The sequence below is a fragment of the Eupeodes corollae genome, chromosome 1 (genome assembly GCF_945859685.1).
Source record: "Eupeodes corollae chromosome 1, idEupCoro1.1, whole genome shotgun sequence".
Classification (NCBI taxonomy): Eukaryota; Metazoa; Arthropoda; class Insecta; order Diptera; family Syrphidae; genus Eupeodes; species Eupeodes corollae.
In genome coordinates, this window is record NC_079147.1 from 189,616,693 (window position 1) to 189,633,259 (window position 16,567).

Sequence of the window (16,567 nt, forward strand, 5' to 3'; positions counted from 1 at the left end):
GGTTTGAAATAAATAAAACTCAAAAAGCTCTTTAAACCTCTTTCCAGTTGTGAACTCCAAATTAGGTGAGATCACTCTCGACTTGTGCGTGTCACCTGTTTCGTGATCTTACTCAGCTAAGCTGTCCTGTGGGCGTGGAGTCGAAGACTTTCCGGGCCACTCAATGAACCAACCATCCCATACAGATCGTCCTTTTATCTTCTGCTCCAATCACCTTCTAATGGATACGGGAACCTAGATCATGAGAAATTATAAAAGGGGCTTTCATTCTTTTTTGGCATAGTCCTATAGCGGGACGGGGATTATAAGGGTCTTATACAGCGACACTTTGGTTGCTCGAGACATTTCTTTGCTGCTCAATTGCTTTTTAGCCCAAAGAAACAGCAGTTAGCAAGAGTAATTCTTCTTTAATCTCAACTTTGTTTTTTTACCTCAAAGTTACGTCTGTCGATGGTGACATTTAGACCGAGATGACGAGGTAGTTGTAGGCCCTTTCTTGATGACAGCATGTACTTTGATTTGCCCTCATTAACATCATCCTGAGTTCTTCAGATGATGTGATCGTCATCAGCATATGCCAGTAATTGTACAGAATTTAAAAAGATTGTGCATCTAGTATAGACGTAGGAGCTCTGCAATATTCCTTTAAAGACGATGTTAAAGAAATTGCCTGACAGCGCATTACCATGTAGGTTCGGTAAAGTTGCCTCCAACCTTTATGGATCAGCGCGAACGGACATTCTCCACAAAAGATGCTGTCATAGGCAGATTTGGAATTGATTTTCTTTAGTTGTTTTTCAGGATGTACCTCAATGTAAAAATTTCATCGACTGTGGACTTTCCTGGTCTAAAACCACACTGATGAATCTATCAGGTTGGTAAGAATGGGCTTTAAAAGTTCACATATTACTGCAGAGACAATTTTGTAACGATTTTAAATAGACTGATTCCTCTATAATTGGTGCAGTTTAGACGGTCTCCTTTTTCAGTACTGAGCTTTCATTCATCGGGAATGCTTTCTTCCAATCTTAGTTTACCGATAAGTTAGTACAAGCTCCTAACCAAAATATCCATATTTAAAGAGATCGGCATTCAAGCCATGTGCTCCAGCGGCTTTGCTACATGATTCCTAGGATCATCCTGCCTTACAGCGGAATTCATCGGCAGAAGTGGTCCTTCCATAGCCTCTGCCTTGACTGTGGCTCTAATATATTTCCACTTTCGTCCTTGCACTTGTGAATTTCGAAGCTCAATAATATAATCGATATTTTTCGTTTGCTAGTGTATAAAATAATATAAAGCAGGGCGGATATAAGTAAATTCTTGTAATCTCATAGTCTGGTCAAAAATAGGAAAATATAATCACCAATTCTGGTTAAAATAATTTCCAAACTGTTTGACAATTTTGTTTCTGTTTACTTATTGTTTCTGCAAGTAAATAATTAAATAAATTGGGTGGCGCAATAGTCCGTTGAGAAGTAGCGACTTACAACTCTCAACCATTCCTGTGTGCGAGTAATGTTGTCAGGAATGGAGGGGACATACAGTTTATATGCCGAATCCGAACGGCTAATTTGAGAAAGCACTTTTTCATGACAAGAGTTATTCTCGGAGAATTTGTCAATTCCTCGCAAGAGGCAGTGTCCGTGAAAAGACTAGATGGCATAGACAGGGATCGAACCCAAGACCTCTGGCATAACAGTCCAACGCACTAACCCTCATGCCACGGGTACTGTTTCTGCAAGTAGAGGCTATAAAATAAAGCTTCCGATTCCAATATTTATGCCCATGTTCTGCATTATACTTATTGTGAATACACTTTGCGAAAGTGAATTCGGGTGTTCCACAATTCGTTATTGTGAATTGGATTGTTGGACATGCAAATGGATGTTCAGTGTATTTCGGTTTGTTCCATTTTTTGAACGCATTCAAATCAAAATTGATGATCCTTTAGTTCTGACAGTTCAAAGAAATTTCGAAGTTCTTTAAATCGATAGAATTGAAGAACATGCAATTTCATTTCACTTGAAATTGGAAAGTGATTTCTATTCACTTTCGATCGAAATTGAGAACATGGGCGTTATATTTAAGGTCAGCCTTTAGATAATGAGGAGAAATTTAAAAGGTGATCTAGAAAACAGTAGAATAAGCCATCAAATTCAGTTGCACTTATAAGAACTTATAATTTTGGAAGCAGTCAACTAATTACAAAAAATATTCAGAACTTTTTTTAAGACTATTCAAATTCTTGTATGAAAAAGTAACATGTACGCAGGAGCCTAAAGTGACCTCTAAATATGAATTTAAAAACTTTAATTTTAACAAGTGTATTGGTTTGCCAAGTTTTAACAACAAAACTATGAGCATTGTAAATGGAAGACATTGTAGGTTTAGTTTAATCAATCCAATGTTCATAGCTATGTCCAACTTAATTGCAGTACAACTTCCAAGAATTAACCAAAAATCCAGCTCAAATTTGCACAATCCCTCAAAATCAACAAAACATTTTACCTACAGTACCTAAATTGCACGACTCTGTCTTCAATTAGTCTTGACAGATTCCTCTTAAAAACAAAATTAAATTTTTTTCCTAACTGACATTTGATGGATCTGCGTGTGGACTCCGAATTGATTGATTGCAAATTCCTTTACTTCTTGTTGTCTATTGAAACACACATTCTGACATTTTGCGTAAGATTAATGTCTCTGAATTTCGAGTTGAGTATTTTTTTCAAAATTCACGTAAATAGTAGAAGAAAAATACTATAACTAAGTATCTAACCATTTGCATTGCGTCAAAATTGCTACTGCTACTGCTACCCTACAAATATGGTAACTGATATTTTACTTACGTACGAGTACTAACGGGGATAAACGATATAGGTAGAGAGGTACACAACACATGCAATTTCACTCCACACCTTTTACGGTTGAAAAGAGGCACGACATCGACATAACGATGTCGACGAGCGACGTGGACGCCATAGTCAAGTCTTAGATGTAGGTATGATATAATGGCGGCGCCAAATGACAACAGTTTTAACACAACCTATGTATGATATCGTTATGAGTGTGACTGCTTGGGGCCAGTTTTGTCCAGTCCAAGTCCAGCACCATATTACCAGGATAAGGAAAATGTGAAGAAACAAATAAAAAACAAAAACAAACATTCACTTTCAAGCATCCGGGTACCGGGTGCCGAGTGCCGGCAACTGACATCCCATAATAGAAATATCATAATATTTTCATAATGAAAAGATATTTACAAATACAACAAAAATGGCAAAAAAAAGTCCTGTGTCGCCGCTCCACCGCCGCGCCGTTCGTCGCTATCGAAGTTGAAGTCATCGCAATTTTGAGTCTAGACCCTCCTCTGTAATCTCCTAGAGTAGGTATGACTATCTAACCACCAATTACCGACCGCATTTTTATTTCCTAGAAAACAAATTGCTGCAGCTGCCGCGTAGCATAGAGGCTGAGATGGAATCCAGTGAAGGTGCCACGGTCTTTACACTGGGACAAGAGACACTCAAAATTTGGAATGAAATTCTAACATACAAAGCTTACAATTTGACAAAAAACGTCTCAAAACGACTTTAAAACCATTTTTAACTATGACAATTCTTCTAGAAATATGACTTCTCTCCAACTTTTAAGCCCCATCTATCCCGTTGTATCTATGCTTAAAGTTCAGAGATAGATGCAATAGATTATGATTATGACGGCAAATCGAGTCGAGAAGTGCGCGCATGCGTGTGCACGTAGTAAATTTTAATTTATTCCATTTGTCGGTAGATGGAGATCTCTGTCAAAGATATATTGAGATCATAATGTGAGTTTGATCCGGAAAATTATTTATACTAAAAAAGTTCGTCAAGAACGTGAGTGCAACCGGTTTACAAATGTATAGGCATAAGTATGGGCTATAGTTAACTATAGGTATGCGCGTATCTTTATTGTCTTCGCAAAAAATGTGCAAAGTGCAGTGATTTTGAGTTAAGAAGTTAAGAAAAAGACAAAAATGTGAGTGGCAGGTGAATTATATGTTTTTCTTCTGTTTTTGAGGAATTCCAACTTTGTGCATGAGATGAAAACAAATGCCTTCCATAATACTCTTATATAGATAAAGTTACCCGTAAGACTTTGTGATTTCTCATTGGAATGTACTGAGTAAGATACGTTGCGATCGATGGTTTTAAGCTTCGAGTGACATGCTTTTACTTGAGGTTAATTAAAATAAAGTCGATAGTAGAAATACATAAGACGATGGATTTAATTACGAAAGAAAAAAAAAAACATCGGTAATTCAGATGTTGCAAAAGAACAAGTATTTGGACAAAAACTAAGATTTATAAAATTAAAGACTTTTTAACACAATCACTTTTTTTATTGAGTAATCACAGTTTTCTTAAATATAAAGGTTTTTTTGTCTCATTAATTCAAGGAAGATAAAGAAAGATATAATTACCTAATTCTGTTTGCAATCAATCGTGTGAATATAGTTCAATTAAAAGTTTAAGTGGTTTGAACATTGGTGAGCCAATAAGTACCATAATCTGTCTTTAATAATTGTATTAAAGTGATAGGTAATTGCATATGGTATAAAACATACTGACAATTAAATTAATTTGAACCTTTGGCCAGTTTTGAGTTTTGCCAAAGCTTAGTACTTTAATAAACCGATAGAGGTAACTATAGTGGAACTCAAATTAATGAGTATTATACAAAATTTGAATATATACTTTTATGTATAACAAATCGACAGATTTCGTGAATTTTTATTTATTTAGATTACTCGTAAATAATTAATAATTTGAAATAAATGAAATTTACCGAAAAAGTACCGGTGAAGAAAATAATTGTGAAGATGACATGCACATTATTTAGTAGTTATTGGATACCTTTACACCGGTAACAAGACTAGGTTTACCACGAGACTTTTGCTAATCTCATCTGGCCCTCATATCGGTCTTGATTTTGTATAATTGATTCTCATATCGTTTTCGGTATCGTTTTTTCTCGTCAGTTGTTTTATCGGTAGTCTTGCCTCTCCTTGTCTCGCTTATGTATACTTTTATGATTTGAATAGTTTAGTTCGGCTTTCGGAACATAAACATTGTTTATTATACTTCAGAATTTTTAAAAAGTAGTAACTTTATAGCTAGCTTCAAACTACGATCAGAGGCTCATCATAAGTGCATGTGTTTGTGTTAGTAAAAGATAATACAGTAATAGCCTAACACACGCACAAAATACAAAACATAAGTAACATTTAAGCATTACAGAACAAAAACTAAAATGAGAACGTTTGTGATAGTGGAGCACTGGTTCCAAACAATGATTTTAATCCCAGGGATGCTCAGTCGACTTAAAGCTTCATTCTTCCCATAATTAGTTATATGGAAGTCAATATGTATAAAATCAAATGTACGCAGGTAACGAGTTCCACCATGTAATTCAAATGTATCACAAGATAGCAAATAAGGAGCATCAAATTCACCATTAATGAGTTGATGAAAAAATATTAAGTCATTATTAACACGCCTTTGATGGGTAGATTGCATTTGAAGAAGCAGAATACAACGTTCATAGGGAAGCAGATCCTAAGGACCATCCCAAGAAACACCCTTTAGAGCAAAGCGAATGAAATTATGTTGAATTGATTCATTACGTTTTCTATGAATTTCGTAATAGGAGTCCATACCTGCGAAGCATATTCAAGATGAACACGAACATGACAATTGTACAAAGAGAGAGTAACATAGGGATCATTGAACTCCTTTGCCCATCGTTTTATAAAACCAAGCATGGAACTTGCCTTATTAACAAAAAAATTAATGTGATGTGTAAATTCTAAGTTGGAACAGAAATTAACACCTAAATCTTTAAATGTGGAGACGCGAAAGTTATCGTTTGGCATTTTAAACTCTTTAGGATAAAGCTAGTTTTGCCACATCAAAATGTGAAACTATCAATGTCGGTTTGTACAAGAATACGTTCATGGCTGGGCTTTATTATTTTAAAAATCTTTATGTCGTCAGCAAAAACGAGAACTTCATTTGAGCGTAGGCATGACGATACATCATTAATAGACATGATGAACAAAAAAGGGCCACGATGGCTTCCCTGGTGAACTCCAGATAGAGCAACAAAAGGTTGAGAATGACTATTTCTAAATTTTACCTCATAGGATCTGTTTTCAAGGTATGATTTGATCCAAGCTAAGAAAAATGGTGGAAAACCAAGAGCTTTAAGTTTAAATAAAGTAAATCCGTGGCAAAGTTAGTCAAAAGCTTTAGAAAAGTCAGTGTATTCACAGCCAACTTCATTACCTTGTTCTTAAGCGTTTGAACATACATATGTTTGAGAATGTAAGGAGATTTGTAAAGATTGATCTTTTTTTCACAAAACCAGGTTGCTGTTCGCAAATAAGATTCTTACTAAAAAATGCTACACTTTTACAAAAAACTTGTTCAAACACTTTAGGAATGCAAGAAAGCTTTGCAATGGGCCTGTAGTTGTTATATCCGCCTTGTTACCTTTCTTGAAAATTGGTGTTAGAAATGACTTCTTCCATATGTTAGGAAATTTGACTGTTTCTAGAGTAAGTTTGAATTAGAACGCAAAGGGTTTAACTAAAGCATTACTACACTTTTTTAGTACTATCGGGGGAATACCATCAGGACCGGCTGAGCAGCCATCATTCAACGTGGATAAAAGATTAAGGACCGTACTCTGTAGCACAGGTTTGTGACTACAGCTAGTTTGCGAAAAGAGTGAAGATTATGAAAATATACTTCATCAACTTCTTCAGGGCTATTAACAAATGACTCACTGAAATGAATTTTCAATATTTCGTCCTGATCGCCATGATACTGGATCCAAACGTGGTGTTAGTGTTTTAATTACAGTTCAAAACCCTTTTCTTGCTTATTCCACCAATTTTGATGAAGACTTCTATACTGAACAATTATGTGTATGTATTGTAAAAGAAAATGAATGTAAATTTTTGATATTTTAAAGTTATATTCCACCTGAATCTTCACTTTCAAATTATTTTCATCATTTAAAAAATATTGACAACATAGTATTCAATTTGTCTAATGATTTGAATTCTGTTTGTGTAACAAGAGAAAACAAAGTTTTAACATCTGTTTACTCTTCTGAAAAGAATTTGAGCTCATTAATTCTCTATTTGCTTTGAATTTAAATCAATTATGTTTTGTTCACAACTCCTTACATAGATTACTTGACTTAGTTTTCGTAAGTGATGGCATTGAAACTGAAGTTTCGGAGTGGGTACCTTTGTTTTCAAATTCCATTCGTCATGTTGCTCTTTCAATTCTTTTTAAATCTATTTGTTTCAAAAGTTTTAGAAATTTTAATAAGATTGATAAATTTAAATATAAATTTAGTGCACAAAACTTGAATGTTGTGAATAATCAATTTCGTGATTTGAATTGGCAAAAGAATTTTAATTTTAGTTCAAAAAATAGCTTTTATATATTTAAAAATAATTTTTATAGAATTTTGGATTCCTCTGTTCCTCGATCATTAATCAAACAAAGTAACATCCTTCTCCTTGGTCGAATGATAGGTTGCGAAAGTTAAAAAATTATAAAAGTAAGATTTTTAAAAAAACATCAAATTACAAAAAGTCAGTTAAATTTCTTTTTGTATTATCGCCTTCGTAAAGGTTTTGTATTTTTGTCACAGTTCTGTTTTAGTAGCTATGTGCAAACAGTTGAAGGGCATTTAAAACAAAATCCTAAACTTTTTTGGAACTTTATAAATTTTAAGAAGAAATCTTCGGGTTTTCCAACTAAAACTAATTATACGGACACTTCATTTAGAGATCCTTATAGTTCATTTTAATTGTTGATTGGATCGCCGATAATTTTCAAAGCATTTATAAATCTTCAAATCTACTTCTGGGAAATAACTTTGATGCTTGTAGTTTGTTGCCAATAACTGACTGTTGTTACATGTATGTTGATAATGATGAGGTGATAATTGCTCTTCGTGAATTAGAGCCATCTACTAGTCCGGATTTTCATGGAGTTTTCTCAATTGTCTTGAAAGCTGCTCTAATACTCTAAGTTTACCTTTAAAATTTGTATTTAACCAATCTTTAGGAAGTGGTGAGTTCTTGGATGATTGAAATACTTCTAATGTCAATCCCGTTTATAAGTCCGGTAATAAAATCCTAAACTATCGGCCTATAGCTAAATCTACGTTCATTAACAAATTGCTTGAAAAGATTGTAAAAATTCAATTGTATAAAATTATAAAATTATATTTCAAATCGTCAACATTGATTTTTTAGTAGCCGACCACCTTTAACTAATCTGTCTCGTTTTTCTAAATTGTATTTTAACACATTAGAAAAATAATGACAAAAGGATGTAGTTTACACAGAATTTGTTAAAGCGTTTAGCAAAGTGAATCACCAGGTTTTAATTAAAAAGTTAAAAGCATACGGTTTTGACGGTACTCTACTCTACTGGTTTTGATCTTATCTTAGTAACAGAAAACAAATAGTAAAAATTGGCGAATTTTTAATCGTTTCCGATATTAGTTTACTCGGGGGTTCCCGAAGAAAGTCATTTAGATTCTCCCCTTTTCGATCTCTTAATTAATGATTTTTCAATTGTGTTTTGTACTTCAGAGTGTCTTAAAAATATTTAAAGTTATAAAAAGTATAAATGATTGTCTTACCTTTCAAAACGACTTAACAAATTTTGACTTATGGTGTGATAAAAATTATTTATTACTGAATTTTACCAAATGCTCAATTTTAACTTTTACTCGTACGTTAAGTTGTGTTTTGTTTGATTATGCTCTTAGTGGCAAGAAATTGTCCAGGGTAACTGAATATAATGATTTAGGTATAATTTTGTCTAGCGAATTAAGTTTTGAACCGCATGTGGCGCATATTTTTTCGAAAGCAAATTCTATGCTTGGTTTTGTAAAACGCAGTTCTGTGGATTTTAAGGACCCTCATACTCTTAAAGACTGGTTTTGTTCGATTGGCCGTCCGTTACTTGAATACAATTGTAATATCTGGAATCCTACAGAAAAAAAAGTATCTGATGGAATTGGAAGTGTTCAAAAAAAACTTTTTGAGATTTGCATTAAAAAAATTTCAAATTCCTGTTAATGAAAATTTGAATTATGAAACCAGATGTCTTTTGCTTGGAATGTATATTCTTGAATCTAGGCTCAACATGTATAGTGTAATGTTTACTTGGGATATTTTTGTGTAGTGATATAATTTGTGAAGATTTAATATCCAATATAAATATTTACACACCTGGCCGTCAACTAAGAATGAGGCACTTTAATTTTGAAATTCCTCATTTTACTAACTATGGACAGCGGGAACCAATATCTTACTATTGTAAATTATTTAATATATATACATATATATACATATATATATATATGTATATTATGTTAAGTAAGATTCCTTTTTGCCTGGATAACATTTTCAATTGTAACTTTTATTATGAAAAAAAACAAAAATTAGTACTTAATCTTATAACTAGTTCGTAAGCATAAATCTGTTGATGTAATTATAAATAAATAAATGAATTCAAATGGCAATGTTGATCTGATTTGATGAACTGAATAGACCTCAAAATGGAGGGGCATCTATACCAATGAAGAATAAAAGCGAATTACATCATTGTTGAAAATGTATGCAAACTCTTCTTTTTACCAGTTATATGGAAATTACAAATTTAAGATTTTAATCAAACATGACATTATAATGGTAGAAAAATAGAAAAATCGGATAGCCAGAATCCGTCCGTCTGTATGTTCTTGCCCTTACAGCTCAAACCATTGATTTGATTACGTTCCAATTTAGACGAAGTCATTTACAGGCATTTAAAATAAGAGTAGTCCTTATACAATTTTGTTTGTCAAAAATTAGAACTTCGACTTTTTTCAAAAACGAACCAATCGATTCATATTACATTTTTTCTTACACTTGCTTTCTTTAAATAAAAAAACAAATATTATTGTATTGCTTCAGAAAATTACCACCGATAAAACCTTTATTTGTTTTTAAGTTTTTTGAACCGATTTCAATATTTTTTTCTACTCTTATGTTGTCTTAAGAATATTTGAGTATCAAAATGTCAATTGGTTCAAAATTCGATATCTTGAAAATCGGTCATCGTTTTTTTACGAAAATCGAATGTTAATCTTATAATTATAAGCCCTAAATAACTGCATACTAAAAATATTGGTATAATGAAATTTAAAAATTGTATATACAATAAATAATTAATTTAAAAACACCACTTTAATGAAAACATATTTGATAAATTAAGTTTAGGGCATTTGAAGTTTTTAAGACAAATTTATTTTGTAGGTAACTATTCAAATTTTAAAATATAAGTACTATTTTTCACCAGATTTTATAAATACAGAAAAAAGTTTATGCAACCCAATCATGCGCTTTATTTTATTCGATTTGACGAAACAAATACATACATAAAAATATATGTAGGTACATATATGATGTTTATTTCATATTTTTCAAAACTCTTAATTAATGTAAGAATTTGTGAGTTAAAGTTAAATTATTTACACAAAATCATAAGAACACATATTTCATTACTTTGTTTTTATTCAAATTTAAGAGAAATCGGCTTAGAGAACAAAACCAAAAAGACACACATTTTTCGAAACGAATATTTGCATAGCTTAAGATAAATAAAAATAATAATTAAGAAAGTAGAGTATTTTTTAAGCTGCACATCAAGAATGTGAAATGCTTTACCTAACTCTCTTTTTATGTTCCATTATAACATATTCAATGCATTAATCAATTGATCCTCAACTCTCCAACAACTATATTAAACAAAAATTAAAGTATTTAGCATAACTTTTAAAAAATTGTGACTCTTGTTCACCTTTCTATAATCTGTTACCTTATACCCATTCAAGTAATTTTCCGTAAATGCAAATTATATACAAACAACCAAATGCCAAATTAATTGCCATTTAAATTTCCCACGGTCAAACATATTATTATCTTAATTCTAAATCACATATAAACTACACGACAACATGTTTACTAAAATTATTTATGACAAGCACTTTAGATATCCCGCCACTAGCCTAATATAACGTACAGTTTACAAAAAACATGTATAACTAATTATTCGCCTCATTTAGTCACACCCACTATCATGTGGCGATACATTTCTCAATAACGCATTTTATTTATTTAACATAAATATGCAGGACCACAAAAATCTCAGGTGTTCCTTTTTTTCAAAAAAGAAACCTCTAACTCCCTCACTACGTTTCATAACTACGTTTGCTGATACAACAACCATTCAAAATCGATTAAATATAATTTAATTTAATTAACAGTTTGGTTTGGACAAATTTGTTAACAAAAAATTCAACATTATGCAAAAACACAAAGTTTGCCATTAATTGTTAATTATCACCCAGTGGCGGGTGATTTTTCTCGCACCACTGGATGGCGGTGCGGTCGGCGGGCGCAACGGTGGCGTCTTGCTCTGGTTATTGCTCCTGCTGTGGATACTGCCACTCCCTTGAGCCTAATAGAATCGTTAAAATGAAATTCTTATTGCAACAAAGTCAATCTCTGCACGAGAAACACAAGTTTTGCAGTGACCAGGCCAATTATTTCCTACAACATGCTTTACGCATGTGCTTTTACAACAACCATCACATAATTTTTTCTTTATATGTTCAAGATTTTTCATTTGCGTCATGAACGCTTACTTCCATAAGTCTAGATATCGAACCAGCAAATGGTGCGTTCTATGGTGTGGTGCTTTCCGTTGAAATGCAGCAACTCTAGATACTCGCCTCGATTCGATTCGATTCGATTTTTTTTTCAAAAACAAAAAGTTGGTTACTCATACGCCATGGAGGCCCGACTTAACTTTTCGTTTTGCTTCACTTTTCATATAAGAAAAAATAAACACAAAAACACACATTGTCGGCCTTCGGTGATTGGCAAGGTTAGAGAGTCGACATTTGTTGTTAACGGCTTGTGTTAAGTCGTTACTCCTTGGCAATTATTCACCCAGCACGCAGTTTAACCATGCGTGAGGCAGTGCATGGATTTTGTTTTTGTTTTTATAGGAAAGCTTAGTGAATTTAATTGCCAACAGAGTTATGCCTATATTCAGATTTTAGAAGGTTTGCAGGCAAATCAGAAAATTTGTAAGCTGATGGTAATAGTGGATTTTGTTCAATGACTCCGCGCCGGAAGTGAGAGGAATTGTATAGTACTGTACCAGAAAGATGTCTTCTTTTTAGGTTTGGCTTTTAAAGCTTCGAAGAACATTTTTGTAATGAGTTGTTTATGTAGAATTTTTCTTGGATTTCAAATACTTTTTTGACATACAAAACATCAAATTGTTTTGTTACTAAAATTCGCTGGACCTTATAAGGGCATCCCCAATATTGTTCTGAACGCTGTTCTTTAACGCTAGAAAACCCATAGCTTAAGTTTTTTCATCTCTTCTACTTTTTAGTTCTCGTTTGGAATGAATGGATAACGAAAATTGTTTAAAACTTATGACATCAAAAGTGAATCCTCCATCCACAAGAATAATCGACCAATGTAAAGTCCCTACTTAAGTATCTTCTTTTCAAGATCATGAAAACTCAGATAAACCATTTCGTAAATCGAAGGCTTCTTAATGACCAGCAATAAGTCTTTCGTAGCAATACTAGTGATCTGATGATTTATCTCGCCAACAGTCGAACAAAACTTTTCATAAGTTCCGGAGAAAGTAGGTTTATTGCACTTGATATTTCAAAACAATTTCACTGAGTTTGACATAAGGCAAACATAAGTTTGAAAATGCAGGCTTTTTTATTAATCCCTCCTTTGTCGGATTAGAAATTAACTTTCGTTCAGTACAAGTACGAGTAATATTGGGTGGAAAGTATGAGAAACATAAAAAAAAATGCTGCTGTTCCCCAGGGCTCCGTTCTATCTCCAACACTTTTTCTCATTTTGTATTAATTATCCCTTGTCTGCAACTTCTTACCCATTTATCTGCTACGCTGTTGGTAGTAAATTGAGCTTAGCTTTTCATATTCGTTTTTAGATTCAAACACCTCCTCTTCGGATATTAATCTTCAAGGACATTTTATGATAAGTTCATTTATTTAGACCTAGATATTGGAACATAAAAACATTTTGGTGGCTCAACAGTTCGTAAGGAATAAGATCTTATTATGCCTTTCAACTTTTAATGTTTTTCTGTGCGAGTAATGTCTGAAATAGAGAAGGGTTAAAGTTTTTATGACGAATCCGACGAATAATTTGAGAACCTACTTTTCATGACAAGAATTACTTTTGGAGGATTTGTTAATTCCTCGTTAGAGTCAGTAAGCGAACAAAAACTGTAAGTTAGCACAGGCAAGGATTTAAACTCAGCACACAACACACTAATCATTATGCCACGGGTACTTACTTCGTATTGATGGAGAAAACTCATTTCGACTTACTGTCGTTAAAGCAATAATTTACCACATTTGCTCCTATGCATGATTGGCAAGTTTAACAAGGAGACTGAAAACCTGGAATTTCTCGGTATGAGTATGTCCAACAACCTCTTATAAAAGGATCACATAAGCGATGTCGCCAAAAATGATGCAAATTGCTTGAGTTTACTAAGGCTATGGAAGTCGTTTGATCAGGCTATTATCTGTAAGACTTATGTGCGTCCAAAGCTTGAGTATAATTACCATGAATGGGCTGATGCTTCTGCAACTTCTCTTGTACATTATTAAACGTAGAGCATTCAGCTTGAATCATACTTAAAAAATGTCGCAAAGTTTCTTGTCTCACCCTTTTTTATTAGTATTTGAACGGATTATGCTGTTAAGAAATAGCTGCTCATAAGTATACTCACGAGTCCAACTTTGTTCATACTGTCAAGCATAGACATTCGCTCTTTAGCCGTACAACGCGAATGTGGAAGACTTTGCTACACTCTGTCTTTTCCAGTCATTATAATACATAGGAATTCAAAACCAATGTGGACCGACATGACACCTCCTTTAGAAACCCCTCTTCCTTCCCCAATGCTTACACTGTGCTTTTACATACTAATTTAAAAAAAAAAAACTTTTTTCTTCTTTCAGCCATTCCAGTTGGCAACTGGACCCCACCAGACATTGACTACAATGAGCGCTTCACCTGGGAGGGTGCCACCGACATGAGCACCAACTACCGTGATGCCCTGCAACGCGGCTTGCCATATCCAATACTGACAGTAGCTGAATATTTCAGCTTAGGCCGAGAGGGATTCTCTTGGGGTGGAGAGTATCGCGCTGCAGGATACTTCGCCAGCATTCTGCTGTGGACCTCATTAGCTTCGTGGCTGCTGATGAATTTGCTCCTCATTGCTGTTCCTCGGTATGGAGCTTATATGAAGGCGTTGACAGGCCTCCTGCTAGTCATCACAAATATTGGTTACTATTGTCTGTTGCCCGATAGACCATTGACAATCTACCTCGAAGGAGGGAAGCTTGAGTTCCATCTGGGATGGTGTTATTGGCTATTGTTAGTTGCAGGTATGTAGCGTTTGAGTGAGGGTTTCTAGCACCTTCTTAAATATGTATGTTGTATTTTTTTCAGGCATTCTCTGCTTTGTGGCTGGGGTGCTCATCTCAATTATAGATCTGGTGTGGCCACACACTTTTTCAACAGTCTTAGAAGTCTATTACGGCACGCCTTATGATAGGCATGTCATTCTGGAGGAATCCAGTGATGTTCGTTTTAGAAAACGCACCAGCAATAGAGGCCTCGAAGATCCCCCAGGCTTGGGATCTCGAATTTTACGAAGACTTTCGTCGAAAGCACGAGATTCTACGACGGGTTTTTCAAACACCGCAGGAGTTTCAAGTGGAGTTGAGAACAAGGGTTTCCAGGGAGATGCACCAAAGAGCCCATGGCGATATCCTTTCCGAAGGGCGCAACAGCTACCACCCCATCCGATGAGTATGCAACGTACCATGTCACAAGACTCTGGGTCGAGCATAGCTTCGGCAACGGTACAGATCTCACCCATGCACAAACAGGCTTTATCAAGAATGTTACCGTAAGTTTTCTTTTTAAGACACTAACACCTTTTTGAACCAAATTTTTGACTGATTTTATCTTCTTATTTTTCCATTTAGTAAAATCCCACATGAACGACCAAGAGACATTGATCATTGGTGATAAATCAAAAAAATATTCATTTTATTTTTCATTTTTGACAAAAATAATGAAAAACTGTTTGGATTTTTTTCTCCAAATATTAATAAGAAATCAATTAATTAAGTGTGACCAGAGTGAGATATTTTCAAACAGTTTTTTAATTTTTTAATTGTTTTTAATATAAGAAAAAACAAAACAAAATCACATACCTGACAAACAAATTACGAACAAACAAAAAAATATTATTTCTTAAGTAAATTATTTTATTATTTTTAAAAATTCGACTAAAAATTATTAAAAAATTAGATACTTTAATTTGACAAAACAAACAAAAACAAAACTCAACGAAACTCTCCATACTAGTATTAGGGTATATTAAACAAAAATTATGATTATAATTATTACTTATATTTTATTTGTGTGTAAACTAAGTGATGATGTTGTGATAATGCTTACAATTAAAATACATATTTACGTAAAAATACTAAAATAATAAATAAGTTTTAAGTTTGTAGAGTTTTAAGCAAAAAACAAACAAAAAATAGTAATTTAAGAGAAAATTGAAAACAAGTATTTAAATTGAACAAAAAAATAACGATTCATAATTTATTATTTAAATTAATTTTAATTAAAAAAGAAAAATAAGAACGACAAGAAAAAATCAAAAAATCAAACAAATTCATTTTAGATTAGAAAAAAGCTAAACTGTGTAAAAAGAAAAACTATTTATTTCACTTTGTAAAACTCGTGTATTAAATTATGAGTATTTCATTTTAATTTTAATTTATTAAATTTAAATAATATGTCTAACTAAACAAAAAAATCTAAAGAAGCTATTATTAGAAACTTGTGTGTTATATTATTTGTATGAAAATTGTTGTAACAAATAAATAAAATTATGAAATTATGTGTATTGTCAACAATGTAAGAGTCGTTGTGTTTAAAAAAGTAAAGAAAATAATTATAAAACTATGAAAATAATGTTTTTGAAAAAAAAATCAAGAATCAAAGAAAAAGTAATAAAAGAAAAAATCTACAATATATTTCAATTTAATATTTTAGATAGTTTTTCAGGAAATAAAATGAAATAGAACACTTGGAGAAACCATGTCTTTGACACATTCCTATAAATACAACTAGATTCCTGAAACCGAGTTAATTAAAATCGAGATATAAATTGAAAATTGAGTAAAATTCTTGTCATAGTTCTATCTTTCGATTGATTTTATGACTTCGAATACTTTTCCAATTCAATTCAAGTGCAATTAAATCACCTGACATATCAGCTAAAAAGAAATATTCATATAAAATATATTTTCAAAAAAATAAATACAAAATATCGAATATCAA

The 16,567-nt window shown here is 32.9% G+C and overlaps 1 protein-coding gene across 1 annotated transcript in view; it reads left to right on the forward strand.

Annotated features, from left to right (window-relative positions):
• Positions 1 to 16,266, forward strand: part of LOC129939965 (dual oxidase maturation factor 1) — a 118,153-nt gene extending 101,887 nt beyond the window's left edge. Inside the window, exons 6-8 of the mRNA XM_056048172.1 lie at positions 14,158 to 14,589; positions 14,654 to 15,116; positions 15,196 to 16,266. Coding sequence (XP_055904147.1) covers positions 14,158 to 14,589; positions 14,654 to 15,116; positions 15,196 to 15,238 — 938 coding nt within the window. The 3' untranslated portion in view covers positions 15,239 to 16,266. The remainder of the gene's footprint in view (positions 1 to 14,157; positions 14,590 to 14,653; positions 15,117 to 15,195) is intronic.
• The last annotated feature ends 301 nt before the right edge of the window (positions 16,267 to 16,567 follow it).